At 44.4% G+C, this 24,096-nt stretch overlaps 1 protein-coding gene across 2 annotated transcripts in view; it reads left to right on the forward strand.

Annotated features, from left to right (window-relative positions):
- Positions 1–24,096, forward strand: part of LCP2 (lymphocyte cytosolic protein 2) — a 93,099-nt gene that overhangs the window by 1,739 nt on the left and 67,264 nt on the right. For both annotated transcript variants that reach the window (XM_066591094.1, XM_066591095.1), the window contains exon 3: positions 12,340–12,386. In XM_066591094.1, the coding sequence (XP_066447191.1) occupies positions 12,340–12,386 (47 nt within the window). The remainder of the gene's footprint in view (positions 1–12,339; positions 12,387–24,096) is intronic.

The raw sequence follows: 24,096 nt of genomic DNA on the forward strand, positions 1-24,096 counted from the left end.
TTACCGTCGCAGTCCTGGGTATAAACAGATCATGGGAGAGATCCTTGTATTGTCCCCTCATGTAGTTATACATAGTTATTTGGTCGCCCTTTAACCGTCTTTTCTCCAGGGTAAATAATTCCAATTTGGATAACCTCTCTGGGTATTCCAGTCCCGTCATTCCATGTATTAGTTTAGTTGCTCTTCTTTGAACCCCCTCCAGCACTGTAACATCTTTCCTGAGCACCAGTGTCCAAAACTGCACACAGTATTCCATGTGGGGCCTGACAAGTGCCTTATATAGCTGAACATATTCACAGTGCCCGACTCTTGCTGTGCATACTAGGAAACTGCATACAATAGCAAGTTAAGGCCCCCTTCACATGAGCGTATGCAGATTTGCGCGCCTGAGAAGTGCGTATTTGCAGAATTAACAAATTGGTGTATTTTATTGTACTTTTTGCACCCACAAGGCATGATTATTTGGCTGCATCAAAAAAATACACACCAATAAAAATGGCTAATTAGTCTAATGAGTTCCAGATGTGTTCTTTTTTTCTGCACTATTATGCAGTTCTTCACATATCTTTTAGAGCATTGCGCTCACATTTGCATATCTCCATTGACTTTTAGAGGGACTTCGGGTGCATAAATGCGTAAGAAAATAGAGCATGCTGCAGGGGGTTTTTTTGCACGAACAAAATGCGCAGGAAAGTACGCTCATGTGAACGAACCCATTGGAATCAATGGGTCCTATTCTCTTCATATTGCGTGTGCAAATTTTACGTGCTTAAATACGCTCAATGTGAAGGAGACCTAAAGGCTGTTATTCTATACAGAGAAAAACAGTAACAGAATGTACACCGCATGGTACGCTTTCTCTTACAATGGGAGATGATTGCTGACAAACGCCATTGTGCCCTGGTATAGGGCCACAAGTCTTGGCTTTCATCAGAGGACTCAAACACTATGTGAACAGAGATTAAAGTGTAAAATATGATTTTTGACCAATCTGCCATAACAGCGGATAAGCTGCTTCTTGATGTCATGATAGAAGAGAATGCTAGTCAGTGGAGAATTTATCACGTTGTTACATAAAATAATTTAACATCACTTTAAAACATTTAGGCCTTCTGCATACGGGAAGATTTACATTCTGAAATCCGTGGGATTCCGTCTCCAGATTCTGCAGCAAATCCAGCCCATAGCATGATATGGCCAAACGCAATTTCCTGCCCACGAGTGGAAATCGATTGCGATCTTCCATTCGCCGGGGAGAAATCGCAGCATGCTGTGATTTTGTGCAGGCTACGCACAGCCGGTTTCCTTTGAAGTCAATGGAAGCTGTCCGTCCCGTGACCATTCTGCAATCATCATTGCAGAATGACACGGCTCACACGACCATCGCCATAGGGATGGAGCGGTGTCCTCTGTACTGCGCATGTGCGCAGGCACATCCGCAGCAGAGAGGAGAAGATGGTGAAGAGGTAAGCTGGGGTCACCGGCCGAGCACCAGGTCGAATTCTGCTGCGGGGTCCGACCCACCCGTGTGAAGGAGGCCTTATTAGTGCCCTTAAAATGTATTTGCCTCATTGTTTGTATTTTGCATATTTTTCACTTATGTTAGATTTTCAAACAAACTTCTATATAAGACAATCTGAGTTAACACAATACTGTTACATCCGTCTCACCACTTTATATCCTGCGTTACCATGGGCCTCATGTGCTTACATCCTGGGAACTTCTGTGTTGGTCTCTGGATTCAGTAGGCTAATGTTCAACTACTGCTATTCTTGGTCTGTCAGAGCATCTCCCTTCCGTTTCTGACATTCCCGACGTCATCTGTTTTTGTCAGGGTTCAAACTCAGAACCTTACTAATGGAAAGCAGCACTAACAGAGAGCCATTAGATTCACTTCTTTCAATAAATGAATGCAAAAATGAAAAAAAAATGTCCTGTTAAAGTTCTGAGTCATGGGAGGCAAAAACAAAATGGAAAAACTTTAAATCTACGCAAGGAAAGACATTAACGAGTGAAAGGGTTCATTTACTATTTCAGTTATTGAAAAACAAATGGTCCTCCAACAACAACTGTCCCTGTTGACATAAGGCCATAAGGCTGTGCCATGATCGCCTGTTATGGTCATGTGGTCTGACGTTTCAACGGACATGACTTTACTGCCAGATTACCGGTGGGGAGCGAACGGAGCACTGCGCTAAAAGACATTGGATTTAAGGGACCAATACAGAGTTCTCCCTGCAAGGGCACTTCTAGAGTCCTAAAGGATCAGGGGCGCAAGCCTACCCCCCAAAAAAGATATATATTGTATAACATAACTGCAGCAATACCAGGGATAAACATTACCTCCATAACGTGATTAACCTTTAACTCCATGCTGTCTACTGAACAAAGTGCAATATAGGAAAGACCAATATTACCAATAATACCACTGTTCATGGCCCAATAACACCGCCACACCATGACCACTAAATATTGTCGGACTAATATTATCATACAGTTACTGAACAAAAAACACTATATAAAGACCAATATCCCCTCCATACCTTGGTTACATAGTTGTAGATATCAACTCTACACAGGTAATCTATAGACCTAATAAGTGACCACATCTGCATTTTCTCAGTTTCGCTGGAGGAGGCTTGTATGTAAGACTTCCACACATTGATTTTTGCTGTGTCCCCGGTTTCCATATCAGGGTTCTGTGGGAATCACCAAAGCATCATTACAACAGAACCCTGGATGGAGCCATAGACTTCAGTGTGACCACTTTGGTCTCTGATACGGTTTCCGTTCCTTTTCAATATTTTGGGAGGACAGAAAAGCATAATCAACTATGCTATTCAGTCCAACAAAATAAACTGCAACCAACAGAAAACTTGTCAAATACAGACCAAGTAGTCACATTTAAGCTAGGGCTACATGGCGATTTTAGACATGATGGGTGTCGTGTGACCAAAACTGCCGTGTGGTGTGGCAACATCACACTGCCATTGAACTCAATGAAGTTGCAGTGCGAATTTCAGGTTGCTGCGGCATCGTACCCGCAGTTTGCACTGCGACTCTATTGAGTTCAATGACAATGTAATATTGCTGTGCTGCACAGAGGTTTTGGTCGCACAGCAAACATTGCAGCCAAAAGTCTTTGGTTCCATGCAGAATGCCATCTTTGGTGATTCCCATGAAACCCTAAGATGGAAACACACTTGGAAATAAAAAGACTGTGTGAAAAAGACCCTAACCTGCATATGTGACTTTGCCTCTTGATATGTTAATACAGTCCATAGAGCAGAGCAGTTCTTGAGGTCAGCAAGATTATATCCACTAGCAAGTGAATGATAAATGAGAACCCTATAGGAGCTGGGCTGCCATATATGCAGTTTTCACCAGACATACATTTATCTCCCTGTAACTGTGATAATTAATAGGACTCACTAAACTGCTGAGCTGACAGCTAACCAAGCAGCACCAAGAGAGGGAGGCAGAAGCAGCACTGAGATGGTCAAGCCCTAGCAGATTTCCTGCAGCCTCTCTGGCTATTTGTTCCGCGCAGAATGTCCTGGACCTGCCTGATGTCATGGAAGGTCCTTAAAGCCTGCAAAGAAAGGTCCTTAAACCCTGCAAAGGAAGGTCCTGAACGTTCTGTGGGGAGCAAAGAAGCAGAGAGGCTGCTGAAATCTGCGAGGACCTAACTGTGTCAGTGAGGAGAAGCAGTAAAGTTTGGTCTCCTATGAAGAAATACTGGTCACAGTTGTGGGGCAGTGAACTTATGATCCAGGCAAGAGGTCCCAGATATAAAGACCTAGAAAAGCCTCTGTCTACCTGTATACAAACTCATACAGGAAAATCTGTGTTCAATGTGTGTGGGCGGGAAGCAGACACAAAGGCTTCCTCTGTGATTCCTGGCAGCATTTAAACAGCTTGAAAATACAGAATAACATTATAGAAAAGTATATATCTCTAACATACCATTTCTCTTGCTATCGTATGCTGTTCTCAGATAGGTTGGCATAGGAGACCCGGGAAACTTGCTTTAATAACGACTACTAAAAATGCAGCAATAGCAAAAATCATAGAAATTATTTTTCACTTTTGTACACTATGTCTGTTGTATCATCATTATGTATAAAGTAGTTTTGTGAATGGCGGAATTAATTTTGAGCTTGCCTTTGCCTTAGAAACCTACAGTGTACTTGTACATTGGTATTCTGCTTTGGCTCACATTCCTAGTGATGTTGCAAATTCTGTTAAAATGTCGGATATTACCTCAGAGAGAACCTTCTATAAGTGGGCACTTTGGAGGCATTATTCATCACTCATTTCCATAGCTGATGTAAGTCCTATTGTCTTTTGGGACTGTCAATGGGACTTCCTAATGTTAAAACCGCTTTGCAAGTTGGTGCGTTTTTAACATTAGAAAGTCCCATTGACAATCGCGTGAAAACAAAACAGTGATATCACATGAAAAAAAAGGCAAGCTATAATGCGTGAAAAAAACGCAAGTTTGCAGGACCACTTACTTTTAGCAAATATCTTGGACCAGGTAGCAGCAAGTCACCTGACCTACTTAATCTGTCCGTTGGCCATTACAACTCCGATACATGTAGCCTGAGATGAGCAATGTCATAAATGTCACAATCCTCTGTGGTCTGCTCTGCAATACGTTTCCTCACTATATGTCAGGTGTCTTGTTGTGCCCTTACATGCATCACACTTTGTTATGCAGTTTAAGAAAGTACTTGAGAAATAAACTAGTGCAGTACCCCCACGTAAACCTGTCTGTAACCAACTAAAGCCTACCATCTAATATGTTAAGAGAGATTAACAATCTTTCACCTTCTGTATAAGTTGTTTACACTATTAGGCCTCATTCACATGAGCGTTGTTTTGCACGCATCCGTGCTGCACAAAAAGGAGAGCTGCACAGATGTGCAGAAAAACACGTGAATGAAGATCCGTGCCAATTGCTTTCAATGGGGCTACCGCTGATATCGGTGACCCCATTGAAAGCAATGGGATACCGGCAACCCCCGCAGTGAATTTCGGGGAAGGGCTTTAAATAAAAGCCCTTCCCTGAAAATCACCCCTAATGTGTAAAAGAATATATACTCACCTCTCTGCCGCTGTCGGGGCTCGGAGCGTCTAGCCGCTTGGTCTCCCTGCACTGCTCTGAAGCTCTCTCAGCAGCAGGGATTTAAAATGACAGCTGAGCGCTGCCTGTGATTGGTCACAGCGCTCAGCCAATCACAGGCAGCACTCAGCCATTCATAATTCAGAGTAGTGCAGGGGGACCAAGCAGCTAGACCAGTGATGGGCAACCTTTTGAGCTCGGTGTGTCAAAATTCGCCAAAAAACCGAGCATAACTCGAGTGGTGTGTCACTTTGAGAAGAAAAAACAACTAAATTTGCGATATTTATAGCTTAAATAACAAAAATGTATAATTGTAATATATAACTGTATTTAATGAGCCCAAAACACCCATAGAACACGCCCTCGCCTCTCGCAGACTCCCCCTCACTTATGTCAGTAATGATGAGCTCCCAGCAGTGATAGTGCCCCCCACAGAGACAGCGCCCCCCACAGCAGCCCCCAGCAGTGACAGCGCCCCACCCCATGGCCCCCCAGCAGTGACAGCACCCCCCACAGCGGCCCCCAGCAGTGACACTGCCTTCCACAGTGGCCCCCAGCAGTAACAGCGCCACCCACAGCGACCCCTAGCAGTGACAGAGCCCCCCACAGCGGCCCCCCAGCAGTGACAGCAACCAACCACAGTGGACCCCAGCAGTGACAGCTCCCCCCTGCAGCGGCCCCCAGCAGTGACAGTGCCCCCCCACAGTGGCCCAAGAACTGACAGTGCCCCCCACAGCCGCCCCCAGCAGTGACATTGCCCCCCCACAGTGGCCCCCAGCATTGACAGTGGCCCCCCACAGTGGCCCCCCCAGCAGTGACAGTGCCCCCCCCACAGTGGCCCCCAGCATTGACAGTGGCCCCACACAGTGCCCCCCAGCAGTGACAGTGCCCCCCGAGACCCATATATTTACCCCCTCCAGCTCATGGAAGTGCCGCACCTCCTCTGCTCTCTGCGCCGCTAGCAGTGATGATCTCCAGCGCAGTAGTAGGAGACGTCAGGGGAGGGGGGGAGGAGGATCCCGGCTGCACACTGACATCACGGTGTGCACACGGATCAGCACTGCTAGTAGCGCTGCTTAGTGAATATGCGGCTCCTGCCGGTATTCACCACTAACAGGGTGAATGGCCACGTGTCAGCGACTATGGTTACGCGTGTCATAGGTTCGCCATCACGGAGCTAGATGCTGTGAGACCCAACAGCGGCGGAGAGGTGAGTATATGTTTTTTTTTTGTTTTTTACACAAGCTAGGGAGATTTTCAGGGAAGGGCTTATATCTAAAGTCCTTCCCCAAAAATCACTGCAGGAGTTGCCTGCATCCCATTTCTGTGACAGCTGTGGCAGGGGATTCTTTACTGCCCGGAGGAAGTGCCATCATTACTGAACACTGTGATAGTGCTGTCACAGTGTTCAGTGATGAGGGGACTCACCGCGGGTAATAATAATAATAATCTTTATTTGTATAGCGCCAACTTATTCCCCAACGCTTTTAGGCATGGATAAATGCAAAACAACACAACAATTACAATGTAAGGTACATTGGGTTTGACACAAATGGGTTGGGGGTGGTACAGGAGGTGCAAGAGGTGGGGAGGGGAGCAAGGCATGCAGAATACAGGCAGTAGGAAATTTCATGTGCAGATCAATTATTAGAGGGCAAATGGGGTGGGGCACCATAGGGAGGGGCGAGGGACTAGGTCAGGAGATTTGGTATGCTTTCCTGAAGAGGTGCGTTTTTAAGGCACGCCTGAAATTTTGTGCATCAGCAATTGTCCGGATGCCTTGGGGTAGAACGTTCCAGAGGATGGGAATATTTACACACACTACGGACCTATGGTGCACGCATGTACTATCTTTTGCAGGTGAGCATGTTTGCACTCCCGTAAAACACGGACATGTGAGAACATCAAAGGGAACCAATGATTCTAATAGACACGCGGTTTTGTGCGCACATATGTGCGCATATAAACATGCATATCTGAAAGAGGCCTTAGCAACATCTGGTAGAGACAATAGGTTGAACTTCAACACATTATATTAAAACAATGACCACAGCGCACTGCACACAAGTGTGGAGACATATTGGAGACAGTGCTGCTCACGATACTTTCCATTATCAGGAGACACTGCCATGTCACAGCTCTCTGCTGAGCTCCTCTCACTGCTGTTCTGCTGATCTCTACTGTGTGCAGATCCCTGCACATAGATACTGCACTGCTGCGCTCTGCTCTCCCCGGCTGCATCCATTCCCCCTGTATGGTGCAGCTGTTATTCTATTTATATGGCGCATGGCTGCACCGAGAAATTTCTTGAACCTTCGGGCTCTTTACCCAGGTGGAAAACAGGCCTTCCCTCCCCCACACACTAGCCCTACCAATGGGCTCTTCCTTCACAGCATTGATGCGCTCGTCACATCAGAGCTGCATCACTGGGGTGCGACTAAGCCCTGTATTATCCCCTATTTGGGGGGCTGTTCCTCAGGTGATGACAAACTATTGATGACACAACATCACCTGGGAACCGAACCCTCATTTTAGATAGCACCTTGCTGTACCTGTCTTAATTCTTTCTCGTCCTTGGCCCTTCCCTTCCTGGCAACATCTCAGATTGGGGGGAAGGGGGGCGGAGCTTAGCACTTGACGCTCAGCCCTCTGTCAGAGTGGCTGTAAGCCAATGTTATGTGTGAGGGGGGTGAAAGGCACCCCTCCCCCTTTATAGGGGAAGGGCAAGATAGTAGTCTGAGGAACACATAATGCTATAATACTCGGGGTGGAGAGATAATACTTTCGAGGTGAGAAACATAATACTTTTATGGGGAAAGATAATACTCTGAAGATATAGATAATACTCTTAGGGAAAAACAACAACACTGGGGTGAAAGAGAGAATACTTTGGGGAGGAGACAATACTCTTTGTAGAGAGATACATAATAATTGGAGGGATACAGAAGATACTAGGGGACGATATAATACTGGTGATCATTTTAGAGGTGTGGAGAGACGACATGGTGGGGGAGAAATGACATTTCGGGAGTCAGTTGATATTGGGGTAGAGATGATACTAGAGGAGAGAGATGATCCCTTAGAGAAGAAATCATACTGAAGGAGGGAATACTGGGGAGTCAAAAGATACTGGAGGAATGGGAGAGATGATACTTAGGTGGGATGCGTATGTCTGTACATGCCGTATATAAAAATATAGAAAATAGAAAGGCTATTTACAAAATTTCTGAATTTTTTATTTTTATTGCATTGAGTCAATTGAAGAAACATTGTTTGCATTAGTGACAAAGCCTTTTATTTTAATTTTTCATTCTATAGCGATTTTGCAGGAGGTGGTGGAGTGCCTAAATAATTTCTGCACAGGATGCCTTCTGACCAATGGCTGTACCTGTCTAGATTTCCCTGTCATCAAAGCAGTTGTCCTGTCGTAAACGTTTGGTGGTCTCTTCTCAGGTTAAATCATCAATAGTAGATCGGGGGCCTTCATCCGTTGCAAGCTAAGTTCCCATTCACTTCAATAGGATCTTGATCTGCAATACCAAGTCGGGCCACTGCAATAGGGCTCTGTGCTTCTTACGAAAATCAGCTAAAGCCCGGCATTTCTATGTTTGGATTGGTAGGGCCCCTGTAGGAAGAGTTTAAGAACTCTAAAAGATGCATTTTGCTATATTTCAGGTTCTAAAGAAAGAAGTTAAGGCTTCTGACTCAGAGTTAGACACAATTTTAGATGCTAAAAAGTTTGCCCGCTGTGACTTTATGTAAACTGTATATAAAAGCGGTTAAGAAACCACTCATTTCCTTCCTTGTGGTAATTATTTGAGCAACAGTTAATTTTCCAGTAAATATAAAAACCTAATGCCACCAGAAAGGATGTCTTGACTTAGGATGTATATATAAATATATGGACACTTGCAACCCCTGAAACACTTGTAACAGACAACACTTACCTGTCCGACTGTGGAAACTTTGTTCCTCTAAGCTAGGTTGACATTAGCCTTGTGCTTGCCATTCTTCTGTTCTATCATAGGAAAAGAACAATGGAAAGTCAGGTCCATTCTATAATATGCTTCGGCCGGCTTCCATTATACCATCTGGCATTTTCCCTTACAAATTCACCTGGGACTTCCAGATAGATCTGTGCCGGAGGCTCCAAAATGAATATTTGCCGCAGATGTGATCATAGTCTAAAACACAACTACCTGTCACTTCATAAAATGTCAGAAGGAAGCACTAGTGACAGTCATCTGCTATCGTAATGCAGGTTGATATAATACCAAAGATAACACATTTATATAGTTTTTTGAATGTTTTTTTCCACTTTTATATTGATTATAAAAGTATAGTTTTTTTGCGATTTTATGGTGTTTAGCAAACGGGATAAATGTGTTTATATTAACATAGAGGTTGTTACAGACGTGGCAAATCATACCAATTGTATATAGTTAGTTTTTTTCCCCAATCATAAAAGACTTTATTAGAGAAAAAGGGGTTTTTTTTAAATTAGCTTTTTACATATTTTTAAAACATTTTTTGAAATTTGAAAAAAATGTGTAGTACCAGCCGTGTACTTGAACATGTCACCTTTACACTGCTTCTATAACACATTGCAATACTTTATATTGCTATTTATTATTCCAGTCATGCTACACTGACAGGCAACCTATTTGGCTATTGTTAACCCCCCATCTGCCATGGCAACCCATTGACAACCTGCAAGTGTTTTACTAATGGTGTGACATAAGGACCCTCTCCCTATATCTAGCCACTTATTTGTCAGGGAAACAATTGATCAGGGAATGTAAAGGTTTAAACTCCCATGAGATATCTCCAATCTCGGCCATTAAAGGGCCTCTGCCAGCACCTTAGAGCAGGATAAACTACATTACAGCTCTCAAAGGTGAGGAAAGGGGTCGTTCAGGGAGGTATGTTTTATACTCACCTGGTCTCCCGCTCCTGTGCTACTGGGCACACACACACACAGATTGCTCTGTGTGTGTTCTCCCATTCATCTCTATATGAATATTACTGCATATATAGATTATTATATAATCTTTGTATAATATATAGAGTATAAGTAATAAGTAGTCTTTACATGATTTAGTCAAAAAGACTGATCCAAAACTATATCTCAATACTGGTGTTCTGTATTGGAATAACAATAGTGTACTGGAATTGGAAGGCATAGATGCGCTACATGATGGTATGGCACACAAGCTCCATGGATTTCATGGCTTCCTTTTGCTATGATAGAGTCAGCTCATCCAGGAAGTCATCTGCTGTCGACTGCAGGAGATTTAAGGATCAATCCATGTTAAGAGTCCCTGGAATGAACACTGGTCCAATGACGCATGAATGTATCCTAGCAGTTGGAGACCACTTCAAGTACGCTTTCCATACTTGAGTCATAACATCGGTCACAGAGGACTTACAGAGATGCAGAAAGCAGATTTTTGCTTCTCACATTGCTATTTCGCAATTGGATTTTACTCTCCATCTCTAACAGGAGCCACAACACGAAACTGAAATTCATGTTTCGGAGTCCCCACAGGCTAATGCGCCATACCGTTGTGCAGCAAATCCATACCTTCCTATTGAATTACGCTATTATTATGGATTGATTCCCAAAAAACCTTTCTGACCATACAGAATATAATCAATACTGTGTATATAATGATAAAGTTTGTCATGTAATTAAAAGTGGTAATGCGCAGGTTATTTGTAGATGGAGAGTAAGTCCTTAAAATCTTTCCCCCTGGTGGGCTCAAGGTCAGCTGTTTTCCCTGTTTGTGTGCTTAGGGAGGTAAGCCATAGCCAAACAGCTCAGGCAGTGGCTTATCTCCTGGGGAACGTTGAAGTTCAACATCTCTGATCCTCCTTCTCACCATTATCTGTCAGAGTAAAGTTGAGCTTCCTCCGTACACATTAGAGAGTCATCCAGCTCTGCTGTTATTGATGGTTCAGTTAACTAAACTAATATGTATGGGGGCCTTTAGTCAAAAGCTGAAAACACGGGAATATTTCATGCACTTAATTTTAGTTTTTATTATCTAGATTTAAGTATGTTGAGAAATATTTAGCTATTTTTCTTGCAGCTACTTATTATTTACACTTAAACAATTTTCTTGACATAGTCATATTGGAGGTAACACATACAGTATTATCTGTATAGACAATTCAGTAGGGTGTGCCTGTGCTCTACTGCATGATAGCTGAAATAAACGGAAGCCAGTTAATAGAGAAATCTCATAGGTTTCTACAATCTCCAGGAAGAAATGCAGTATGGCTCCCTCTCCGAAAGACAAGGTAGTGGAAGCGGAGATGCAGAGAAAGCCTTATCTTATAGTATTACTAGTTTGACTTACAAAAGTATGCAGTAGTACAGCAGAGTGATAAAGTGGTGACTCTGCTCATTATGTCCCAATCTATACAGCAAAACTGCTAAGTGAAATATAGAAAAAAGGAACTGCCAGCTTATTGTGCCTGCTATACGGGCCACTGTGAAAACTGGACTATTCCAATATTATTTAAGTGTCTAGCCACATAAAATAACACAATTTGAAAAGTGCTTGCATTATGACATTTTCTGAAGATGTATTCTTCAGTATCCCAGTCTCCTTCAGATCGCGGCATACAAATGGAAAGATTGAAAGGGTTCCTTTGATCACGTCACATGGAGTACATGTGTGATTAAATAAGAGTCCATACTTTGTATAGGCAGACAGTCAAAGGTCCATTAAAGGGCCGCTGAACTAGCTGTATGGCCATCTATATTGAAAGAGCATATTTAGGTATGCCAGCACATTAGAATAAAAAAAAAATTCTGCTTATGCAAATAAAAAACAAGTGTTAAAATATCAGTGTAAAAAAATTCCATACTCATTTTTTACAAAAAAAAATGGTTTAAATCTCTCCATCATGCTGTCTATCTGTACGTTCCAATATTGGTTTTGGCTTGCAAACACCGATGCAAAAGACTGACCAGAACACTGGCTTGTAAAAGCGGCCAAAGGGTATGTTCACATGGGGTGGAAATGCTGTGAAATTTCCACTGTGGAAAATTCTGCAAAATCTGCTCATAATCATCACCCCGGAGCTTCTAGTGAGCGCTGAGCTGCTGGTCAGGTGATTTGGAAGTGGCATATAACAGTGATAGATAATAGAGTAATGCATTATTTCATATTGGTATGTACTAACTATCTCTCTATTTACAGGAAATGTCTGAAACTGATATGCAGAAATTCCCCAAAACAAGAGTACCGTAAGTATACAGCACTCATAGATTAATACTGAACCACATGTACTCTATGTTATCCTAATCTGAATTTGTGATAATTCAATAATAGAAAAATACATAGGAGAGAAACTGCCCGGCACATTCCAATCGGTCCCTGTCCGATAGAGCAAAGGTGGTGCTCAGATTGCTGAACCTAATGCTGAACCTTCAGTATTAGAAAAAGAAGATTATGGCAATCACCTGTTGACAAAACTCAATGCCTAATTCCATACTTCTTAAAACATAATGTTGCAGACACCCACATCCAGGCCATAGGTACTCAATGCGCCTCATCATGACCTCTATAGGCAGAATGCATGTCAGGCTGAATGCTGTCTCTGCTGCACAATATTGCTCTAAGGTTGCCTTCTTACATGGCGGAATCACTGGGGGGGGGGGGACTCATTAATGGAATACTTACAGCAGTTCCGCAAGAATTCCACTGTGGCCAAATCAGCGCCTAAATGGAGCGGATGTGGGCACATTTTCACTTACGAAACAGCTGTGGAATTCTACCCTTTTATTTCAAGGGTTGAATTCCGCAGTGCGATTCTGCAGCATAAATAGACATGCTGTGGAATCAGAATCCACACCGTTTTTCAAAAATGTTGCAGAATCACCTTGGAAAATATCCGCACCATGTGAAGGAGATTTTTTAAATTCCCCCACATGGCTTGTACTGTAAACGCTGCAGAATGTCCGCTGTGATTATGCACGCTTGAAGTTCTGTCCTATGGAGCCTGTTGGCAATTACACACTTGTGCCCCCTACACTTTTTTTTGTTATGTCCGCGCAGCACACTAAATCACTGCGCCTCAGTATGGATGCAAGTTGGTGTCCTAGTAAAACCGCAAACACACTCACATAGTATTTGCAAGGACAATATACACCACTCCACACAAAGACAAAAGGAAACTTGTCCCTTACTAATCAGGGAAAGTGGGGCACCTCTTCCTAAAAGCAGGGTAGGTGCTCTAATAAGGACGACCCCATCGTCTTCATCTCAAATCTGGTTATCCCTGATTAGGAACCTGAAGAGATGCACCAAACACAGAACACAACTGTTCACACCTATAGACAAGCAGGATGGTTCATACATCACATGCATGGCCACCTGCACAGACTCAACAGAATATGTCACTGTTCACACCAACACACCAGGTAATGCAAACCACACAGAATGGTAACCCCACTCAGAGCTCACATGCATAAGCTAGTAAATAATAGCTAGTCCAAATGTCCTCACATCAAAGTAGAAAGAGAGTCAGCCACCATGCTGACATAAAATGCACAGTGTCAGGAATCACCCATCTGACCATATGTGAAATCAGACATCTGGAGGCCGCAACTGTAAAAGGGGAGTGTATAGTGGGTCTGCATAAGATGGGGAATACAAGTGTCCAGACCGTCCTGAGGGAAGCTGACAGAAACATTTCAGACTAACCAGCATAACACCAAGCTCTGAGTGGGAATAGCACAGAATGAGTAAAATGACTTGCATTCTCTAGCCAGAGGGGCTGGAATTTATGTGCCGCAGACCAGGGCTGTGGAAACTCCACACCAGCCAGTACAATTATCCCACACTTGTGAAGGTGTGCTCCTGGAAACCCACAGTACTACAGATCCCCGCAGCACAACCTAACAGTACCTCCACTTTAAAAAGGGGGCCTCTGGACCCTATGGGCATAAAAAAATGAGCCCCTTATCTAAAAGACACACGTCACAGGACGTATCCTACAGGCCTAATACCAACACATGCACACCATAAACAGGAGGGGGTAACCAATTGTGCACCTCAAAGCAGGATCACTGTGCCTTACACAACCAGCTTCAGTCACAGAACTCTGTAAAGAAACATGCACAAGCCCAGAGGGGAAAAAGATGGCAACCCTCCCTACTGACACAACGTTGCATAGGACCTATCCATAGGGGTCTAGTGCAGGACGCATACGTGTCAGGTAGCAGAGGGAAAATTTTGGTGCGGATCCACACTAAAATCCACAATGTGTCCACACACCCTTCATATTTTAGTTTATTTGTAGAAAATATTATTAAATATGAACCCTACACTTTACAATTATCTATACCTACTAAATAGTAGTAGTAATTGTAATGGAAGTGGTTAATTTGGGGTTAATGTGTATGCGTTTGTGTGGGGTTAATAATTTTAGCTTCTCTCTCCTCTGATCGAACACTGGCAGGAGAGCGGGTGAGAGAGATATTTACAGTGCTGAAATGCGAGCAACGCTAATACATATCAGGCCCCTTAATAACTGTTCATAAATGTTCATAAATGTCATGTCTTTAGTGTGGATGCACTGTGCAAATTGTCTTGTCAGTGATTTATGTGTATTGCATGGCTGCAGCGCGCAAGAGGTTAATGTCTAGGTATGTCTGGAAAATGTAACAGTTTGTGTGTATCTAATGTTGTCAAGGTGTGCAAATGAGGAGAAGTTGTTGGAGTTAGGACAAATGCACACGGGCAGAAATGCCGTGGCTGGATTACCACCTGTGCCCACCGCCATAGGATCGCATTAGATAATGCAATCCTATGCAGACAGACGCGATTTGACCTCATGAAATCTCACATGCTAAACAAATCGCGGCATATCCTATTTCTGCGGGAGCCTCGCACAGAAACGTCACTGGTGACGCCGGGAGCAGGTGAGCCGCAGTGGTCACTGCAGGGGCACGCTCGCATCCCGCTGTGAGAATTCTCGCATCTGGATCTGACAAGGCCATCTGCAGGAGGACATAGGAGAACCTAGACAGTCTCTGAGTAAGCCTGCATGTCCCCATGTGGATTACAATTTGTCTGAGAGAAGTGTGAGGTAAGGAGAAAGTCCCACCTAGGCTTTTCCAAGATGGAGGAAGCGAAGAGGTATCCCTTCTACCTGGAAATGGAGAATACCATTTTACCCCCAGTTGGTCTAGAAGTTGTCAGTCATCATGGAAGAATTGAGAGTGTACCCGAAAGGACAACTAAACAATGAGTGTTGGCCGGTAGTGCAAGTGAGAGAAGTAGTCCGCGAGAAGTGATGCTACAGAGGACTGTATGTATCAAGATGCCCCGAGTTGCCTCCCTGCCTCCTCACTAATAGAAGTTGTCCTAAAGCTAATCCTCCATTGCAAGAACTGTTGTGTGTTACCCATGTTGGATGTTACAGTAAAGATGGACTTCACCGACCGTTCCCGGTTCAGTCTATTTAAAGTACAGCCCTGTGTGTGTGGACTATTTATTGCCCCATCGTCTGAGTTCACTGCAGTGGATGGAACGGTGGCATCACCCGTGACATATACTGAAGTTTCTATGCAGAGATTTATTCGAGTAACCGCACTGCTGGCGTTTCCTGGAGAGGCCTGCCTTAGCCTTGGCAAAGGGTTACACGCATCCCTCAGTGGGGGAGTTGGTAGTGCACCGTGACATCCCTAACAGATACCCCTACATCTCCTCAGCTGTGGGCCCTGTGCCTCGGTCACTGCACTACAACAAACTTTCCGAGCCAGCACTATGAGTGGCTCTCACTCTGATAACGGCAACTGAACTACGGGCTGTGAGTAACAGCTTCTTTGAGATGTTTCATCCGCTCAGTGGGACGCAATCTTCCTTGGAGTTAGGCTACATTCACACGGGTGAGAATTTTGCGTGAGTCGTGTGCATTGCGAGATGCACAAAACTTGTACGAATATGAACTCCATTCTTTTAAATGGTGTTATTCACGTGAGCATTTTTTTCCCTCACAGCGATCCTGCGAGGATAAAAATCGCAGCACGTACTATCTTTTGGCATTCTCTCAGAACGCCTTGCCCATTGTTTTCAATGACCTTAAGAGACATTGCATGGCACTTGCATGCCGTGCAATGTGCATGTGAGTACAACGTGATGTTTCCCATTGAAGTCAATGGGAAACACTTGCCATCCTCTGACACGTGTGAAATATGTGCCTGAGGATCACAATGCCCTAGTTTCTTCGCCCGATATGGCACTCGCCCGTGTGAATGCAGCCTGACGAACATAAACTTCCATTACTGCTACACACAGAGCTCTGCAAGCAGCGATGTAACTTTACAGTGGATGGTCAGGAAGTGGTTAAAATGAATGGACTGTCCATGGAATTCATGGTCAGTGGATGTTTGTAGCCACTCTCCACTGCAGTTAATCAAATGAAAGACTCTTCTCTATTAGCTCAGAATTTCTGAGTAGCACATTTTAAAGTCTGTTTTATGGGGAATTATCATTTTCCGGGTTACACTTGCCTTTGGCATTTTTCCCTTGCAAAGTCAGCTGATTAAGACGGATGCTGACACAGCAAAACCGAAGATGCAACTTCTACAACGCCTATAAAATAGCTGTTTCCTCCAGAGCAGCCTTTTCTGTGTTGCATTGTGAGGCTCTTTTTGCTAAATTACATTACAGCAGAAGTCAATGTGAATGTCAGGTGGCTTTAATGGAAGACTTAGACCTGGGGCTTTCATGACTCCTTTGTGATGGCTGCATTTTGTTTGCCAAGCATTAGCTGAACTAGCACAAAGTTACCAATAAACTAAATGTCACGATGCCTGCAGCACCATTACTTCCGGGTTGTGGGCTCTGGTCCTGAGGGACGTAAAAACATCATCCGAGGGCCATGTGATGCACTGGGAGGTGCATGTGCATTATTGCGCAGTGTCATACAGATCTGGACAACGAGGGAAAAACATCTTCCTTCAGTTCCAGTACTGATAGGCAAGCTGGACTATCAGTCCATTCAGCCTATGAGGCTTAGGGCAGCTTCAGATGATGGTATGCACAATTCTGCGTGCTTTAGGGCAACATATTTGCGCAGTGAACGAGTTTGATTGCTTGTGTATAGTGCATAGTACTGTACTTTTTGCGCACAAAGGACCTGTTCACATGTGTGCACTAATCACCCCCATCCTGATTTAAAAGGCTATTTAGGTCCAAATGTGTTCTTTTTTTCATGGAATGGCGCAGCATATTGTGCAAGTTCCTGCATTTTGCATATTAAACGCAGATTTGCGTTGCACATTTGCGCGATGGGTATTGCGTTTTTGTGTGTGTGTTTTACTGCATGTTCTGTGCACACATGCCCTGAGTATCTGCACACATAAAAAAACACGTCAGCATGCTTCCATTGCTCTAATTAAATGTAATGAAATATGTGCTATTTTCATGTGCAATATGCATGAAAATAGAACATGCTGCATACTGTTTGCATGAGTGTGATGCTCGTGCAAATGTGCACATGTGAACGAACCCATTGAAATCGATGTGTTCTATTCACTGGGTATTGCATGCGCAGATTTTGCAAGCGTAATACGCAGTGCAAATGCATTTGTGAGAATAAGCCCTTACAGTAAGGCTGTTTAAATCGGCTCCTTTTTACTAAAGACGCCGATTATGCTTTTTGGTGACTGGCCATGCTGTGCCAGGGGTTTTTCTAGTGAGCCTCAGTAAAAGATAGATTTTCAGTCTTTTATTTACCAGTATACTTAGTATCGGTGATTTAGGGTTTAGCGTATTTGTTCATCTCAGACTCGTTTCTGGTCTCTCTTGCTTAGTGGGGTCATCCTTTTCAGGGTGGTTGCTCTGCTTGAGGGACCAGTCCAGCTTAGGCAGTTCAGATTAGTTGTTCTGATAATCCATCATATATCACTGCACTTATTCTTATATTATCGCTTCCTCCATAAAGATCTCTTAAACCAGATATCCCTTTAATTCTGCCTCCAAGTCACAACTTTGTACTTCCAGTTCTGCGAACTAGTCATACCATAAGTGACACTGAAACTGGTGTGAAGGTAAAGTGAAGCTATTGCCCATGACAACTAATGAAGTTTATTCTTTAAAGGCGTAGTCCGGTTACTGGACAACCCTTTTTGCAATAGAACCCAATGTGTGAAAATAATGAACAAAACTATACTTACCTCTTGGAGAGCACCAAGATCCAACACTGCACCCTGCTGCGGTCCCGGGGTTTGTTGCGACAGATGATGTCACAGGAAATCATGTGACTGCTGCAGCATCATGGCGCTCAGGATGTGAGCCTCTCATTGGCTGCAGTGGTCACCTAATTTTGTCTGTTACAGGAATCACCAGGAAGAACCACAGCAGGCTGCAGTGCTGGAGAGGTAGGTATATCTCTGGATATTATTTTCACATAGGGGGTCCTATTCAAAAGTGCTTGCCCAATGACCGGACTACGCCTTTCATTTTCAAAAGTGCCTCTAAAAAATGAAAGCACTGAATCAGATGTTCTGCTATGGACAGTTTTAAATGAAGATGATAAATGGGCCTGTTTCCTCTGCATAAGGGCGAGCACCCACTGGCGTTTGCGTTTTCCGTTTCCCGCGATTTTTCCGCGCGTTTTTCGCGGCGTTTTCGCGGCTTTTCCATTCATTTCCATTGACTTTCATGGGTGCATTAGGAGAAAAATAAGGACACATATGCAACTGACAGTTCCTATGTTAAAAACGCAAACGCAACGCAAAAAAAACGCCAGTGGACAGGAACACATGTTATCTCTATGCCTGTGCAGGAAAAACGCAAAACGCAAAACGCAGGTAAAAAAACGCCAGTGGGTGCTCGCCCTCACTGTGTGTCTCCTGCCATGCAGTGCTGGTGTAAAGGGTTGTTGTCTACTACAGATCTGACATTTGAAAATGAACGCCTCTAGAATTATGTTTAAGTTCAAGCGTGGAAATCACATTCTCTGTTCTCAGCTTCTGCATAGGTTGTTCCTTCCACTTTTTCTTCCTACTTTTTACATGTTCCTGAATGTTTTCTGTCTCTGCTGTTTTGGAACCATAAGACTAACCTAGATACTTCCCTACAGTTCCTCCATCGAATTATGTGTTTTTCATTAGGTTACTAATTAGAGATGAGCGAGCATACTCGGTAAGGCGATATACTCGAGAGAGCATTGCCTTTTTCGAGTACCTGCTGGTTCGTCCCTGAAGATTCGGGGGAGCCGCGGGGGTCGGGGGCGGTGCGGGGGAGCGAGGGGCAGCGAGGAGGAGAGTGAGAGAGATCCCTCTCTCTCTCACTCCCGATCCCCTCTGCAACCCCCCGCTCACCCCCGCCCCCCCCCCCCCCGAATCAGCAGGTACTCGAAAAACGTTGCTCTCTTGAGTATATTGCCTTACTGAGTATGCTCGCTCATCTCTATTACTGATGCATGTGTATTAGTATACAGTGTATCCATACTAATATTATAAATGCCAAGACTTGCATCTTGAGGAAGGACATAGGCTACGTTTTATCCCCAAAATTTATAGAGTTGTCTAGGGAACGCGACAAGACAGAATTATTTGGTGATGCGCAGCCGCACCTCCGCTCAGACAGAGGGAAAGCCACAGAGGGGAAGGGGGTGCATTCATAAGCTATGCCTACATAAACGGGCAGACATATGAGGGCAGATGTTATTACTGCATGTATGCAAATACCGGCTTTACCCGTGATTAAAACTAGAACAAAAGACACCATAACATGTATTGAGATTTTAACCCCATAAGGTTGCATCCCTTTTTCTTCTTCTATTTTTGTTTTCTCTTCCCCCCTTTAAAAAAATTGTAACTCCTTTATTTCTCCATCGATGTTACTGTATGAGGGCTTGTTTTTTGCGGGGCGAGTTGTATTTTTCAATGGTGCTATTTAATGTACCATATAATGTACTGAAAAACGTTAAAAAAAATCTAAGTAGAGTAAAATGCAAAAAAAAACAACTGACATTCTGTCATCTTTTAGTGGGTTTTGTTTCTACAGCGCACAAACTGCAACAAAAATGACCTGATAACTTTATTCTATGGGTCGGTACAATTACTACGATACCAAACTTATACAGTACTACTTTTATTTTTTTTTCAAAGACATTTAATTAAAAAAATTATTTTCTGCTGCATCTTCTGCACCTTCTGCACGCAATAACTTTTTTAATTTTTCCATCAACATAGTTGTGCAAGAGCTCATTTTTTTGCGGCACATCCTGTAGTTTGCGTTGGTATCATATTTGGAATACATATGACTCTTTGATCGCTTTTTATTGCATTTTTTCTGGAAGACAGGGTGATCAAAACAGTGTATTTCTGGCGTTCTTTATTTTTTTTTCAGACGGCGTTCACCGTGCGCGGTAAATAATGCATAACTTTTGATAGACCGGACTTTTATGGTTGCAGCAATACCAAATATATATTTTAGTTTTATTATTTAGATTCTTTTATTGTAAATATGGCAAAAGGTTTTTTTTTTTACTTTTATTACCTTTTTAAAATTTTTTGTAAAACTTTATTGTTCTGATTTTTTTTTTTTACTCCCCAGAGGGCACAACAACCAGCAATGCTTTGATCGCTCCTGCAGTATGATGTAATGGCATAGTATTACATCATACTGCTATCGGGGAGGCAGTCTATCAAGCCACCTTACAGGGATAGCTTTCTAGGGATTCTGCTAAAATAGCCCTGGGGCCTTCCAGAAGGCCCCTGGGTGCCATGACGCCTGGGTGTAAAGGTGTAGCTTTAATTAAAGGCATTGTGTGGTTATAAGAAGATTTTTTGAAGGACTGGGCAGGTGATAAAATGAAAAAGACAATATATTCACCTGTCTTCAGCCCCATAACCTAGCTCAGCTGTTATCGCTCCCCCTCCTCATCCCTGTTAACGAATGGCAGTTGGAAGTCAGATGACCACTGCGGCCAATCAGAGGCCGCAGTGAACTCCTGTCACCATGGCACTCAGGAAACTAGCGCTGATGCCAGGAGTTCGATGATTATGCTGCAGCATCACATGATTTGTTTCAGCCATCAGTGGATTGGACAAGGATTGGACAGCGTGAGTGGCTCAGCTGGATTCTGGGGGTGTTGAAGATGGATGAGTATATCATCTTTTATTTTATCACCTGCTCAGCCCTTAAGACCTTCTTCTTATAACTAGAGATGAGCGAACGTACTCGTCCGAGCTTGATACTAGGGCCAATATTAGCGTGTTCGGGATGCTCGCTACTCGTAACGAGTACCACGCGATGTTCTGGTTACTTTCAGTTTCCTCTCTGAGACGTTAGCGCGCTTTTCTGGCCAATTGAAAGACAGGGAAGGCATTACAACTTCCCCCTGTGACGTTCAAGCCCTATACCACCCCCCTGCTGTGAGTGTCTGGGGAGATCTGATGTCACCTGAGTATAAAAATCGGCCCCTCCCGCGGCTCGCCACACATGCCTTGTGAGTTAGCTGAGGGAAAGTGCTATCGTGCTGGAGCTGCTGTAGGGAGAGCGTTAGGAGTTAGTGTAGGCTTCAAGAACCCCAACGGTCCTTCTCAGGGCCACATCTAATAGTGTGCAGTACTGTGTTAGCACTGTATTTTTATTTTTTTTTTCAAAATTGGATCTGCAGAGCATTGCGCCCTGCAATAGGGACAGAAGTGGTGGTTAGGCAGGGAGAGTGTTAGCAGTGAGTGTAGGCTTCAAGAACCCCAACGGTCCTTTCTAGGGCCACATCTATCCGTGTGCAGTACTGTCCAGGCTGCTGTTAGCAGTGTTGCATTTTTTTTTTTCTCAAAACCGGCTGTGCAGACCATTGCACCCGGCATTAATACTACAGGGATAGTATTGTGTAGGCAGGGCCAAAAGACATACATTATTCATTGAATAGACGCAGTGTGGCTTTTCCTTTGAAAAACAAGGGAAAAAATTCTATTTCGTCTGCCTCTGACAGTCCTCAGGGCTCTGGGTACGTGTGTGCTGCGTGCAGAACGTTAAAAAAAATCAGATGCAGCCAGCTACGTTTTACTGGAGGCTTGCGCCAATTTTTTTCCTGCATGGGAAATCCCTGATCTGCTGTAGCGAATAACTTTGCATCACTGCAGTTCTGTGACACATTTACAGGGCCACAACACAGTTATTAAACTTAGTAGTATTCATTGAATACACGCAGTGTGGCTTGTCCTTTGAAAAACAAGGGAAAAAATTCTATTTTGGCTGCAGGCTTGCGCCAATTTTTTTCCTGCATGGAAAATCCCTGATCTGCTGTAGCGAATAACTTTGCATCACTGCAGTTCTGTGACACATTTGCAGGGCCACAACACAGTTATTAAACTTAGTAGTATTCATGGAATACACGCAGTGTGGCTTGTCCTTTGAAAAACAAGGGAAAAAATTCTATTTTGGCTGCAGGCTTGCGTCAATTTTTTCCTGCATGGGAAATCCCTGATCTGCTGTAGCGAATAACTTTGCATCACTGCAGTTCTCTGACACATTTGCAGGGCCACAACACAGTTATTAAACGTAGTAGTATTCATTGAATACACGCAGTGTGGCTTGTCCTTTGAAAAACAAGGGAAAAAATTCTATTTTGGCTGCAGGCTTGCGCCAATTTTTTTCCTGCATGGGAAATCCCTGATCTGCTGTAGCGAATAACTTTGCATCACTGCAGTTCTCTGACACATTTGCAGGGCCACAACACAGTTATTAAACTTAGTAGTATTCATTGAATACACGCAGTGTGGCTTGTCCTTTGAAAAACAAGGGAAAAAATTCTATTTTGGCTGCAGGCTTGCGCCAATTTCTTTCCTGGCTTGGAAATCACTGGTAATACAGCATGCTGAGGGGTAGGGGTAGGCCTAGAGGACGTGGACGCGGCCGAGGACGCGTAGGCCCAAGTGAGGGTGTGGGCACAGGCCGAGCTCCTGATCCAGGTGTGTCGCAGCCGACTGCTGCGCGATTAGGAGAGAGGCACGTTTCTGGCGTCCCCACATTCATCGCCCAATTAATGGGTCCACGCGGGAGACCTTTATTAGAAAATGAGCAGTGTGAGCAGGTCCTGTCGTGGATGGCAGAAAGTGCTTCGAGCAAGCTATCATCCACCCAGAGTTCTGCGCCGTCCAGTGCTGCAAATCCGAATCCTCTGTCTGCTGCTCCTCCTTCCTCCCAGCCTCCTCACTCCACTACAATGACACACGCTCAGGAGCGGGAAGTCTCCCAGGAACTGTTCTCGGGCCCCTGCTCAGATTGGGCAGCAGTGGTTCCTCTCCCACCAAAGGAGTTTATCGTCACTGATGCACAACCATTGGAAAGTTCCCGGGGTCCGGGGGATGAGGCTGGGGACTTCCGGCAACTGTCTCAAGACCTTTCAGTGGGTGAGGAGGACGATGACGATGAGACACAGTTGTCTTGCAGTGAGGTAGTAGTGAGGGCAGTAAGTCCGAGGGAGGAGCGCACAGAGGATTCGGAGGAAGAGCAGCAGGACGATGAGGTGACTGACCCCACCTGGTGTGCAACGCCTACTCAGGACAGGTCTTCAGAGGGGCAGGCAAGGGCAGCAGCAGGGCAGGTTGCAAGAGGCAGTGCGGTGGCCAGGGGTGGAGGCAGGGCCAGACCGAATAATCCACCAACTGTTTCCCAAAGCGCACCCTCGCGCCATGCCACCCTGCAGAGGCCGAGGTGCTCTAAGGTCTGGCAGTTTTTCACAGAGACGCCTGACGACCGACGAACAGTGGTGTGCAACCTTTGTCGCGCCAAGATCAGCCGGGGAGCCACCACCAACAGCCTCACCACCACCAGCATGCGCAGACATATGATGGCCAAGCACCCCACAAGGTGGGACGAAGGCCGTTCACCGCCTCCGGTTTGCACCGCTGCCTCTCCCCCTGTGCCCCAACCTGCCACTGAGATCCAACCCCCCTCTCAGGACACAGGCACTACCGTCTCCTG

Source organism: Eleutherodactylus coqui, chromosome 2 (assembly GCF_035609145.1).
Source record: "Eleutherodactylus coqui strain aEleCoq1 chromosome 2, aEleCoq1.hap1, whole genome shotgun sequence".
Lineage (NCBI taxonomy): Eukaryota > Metazoa > Chordata > Amphibia > Anura > Eleutherodactylidae > Eleutherodactylus > Eleutherodactylus coqui.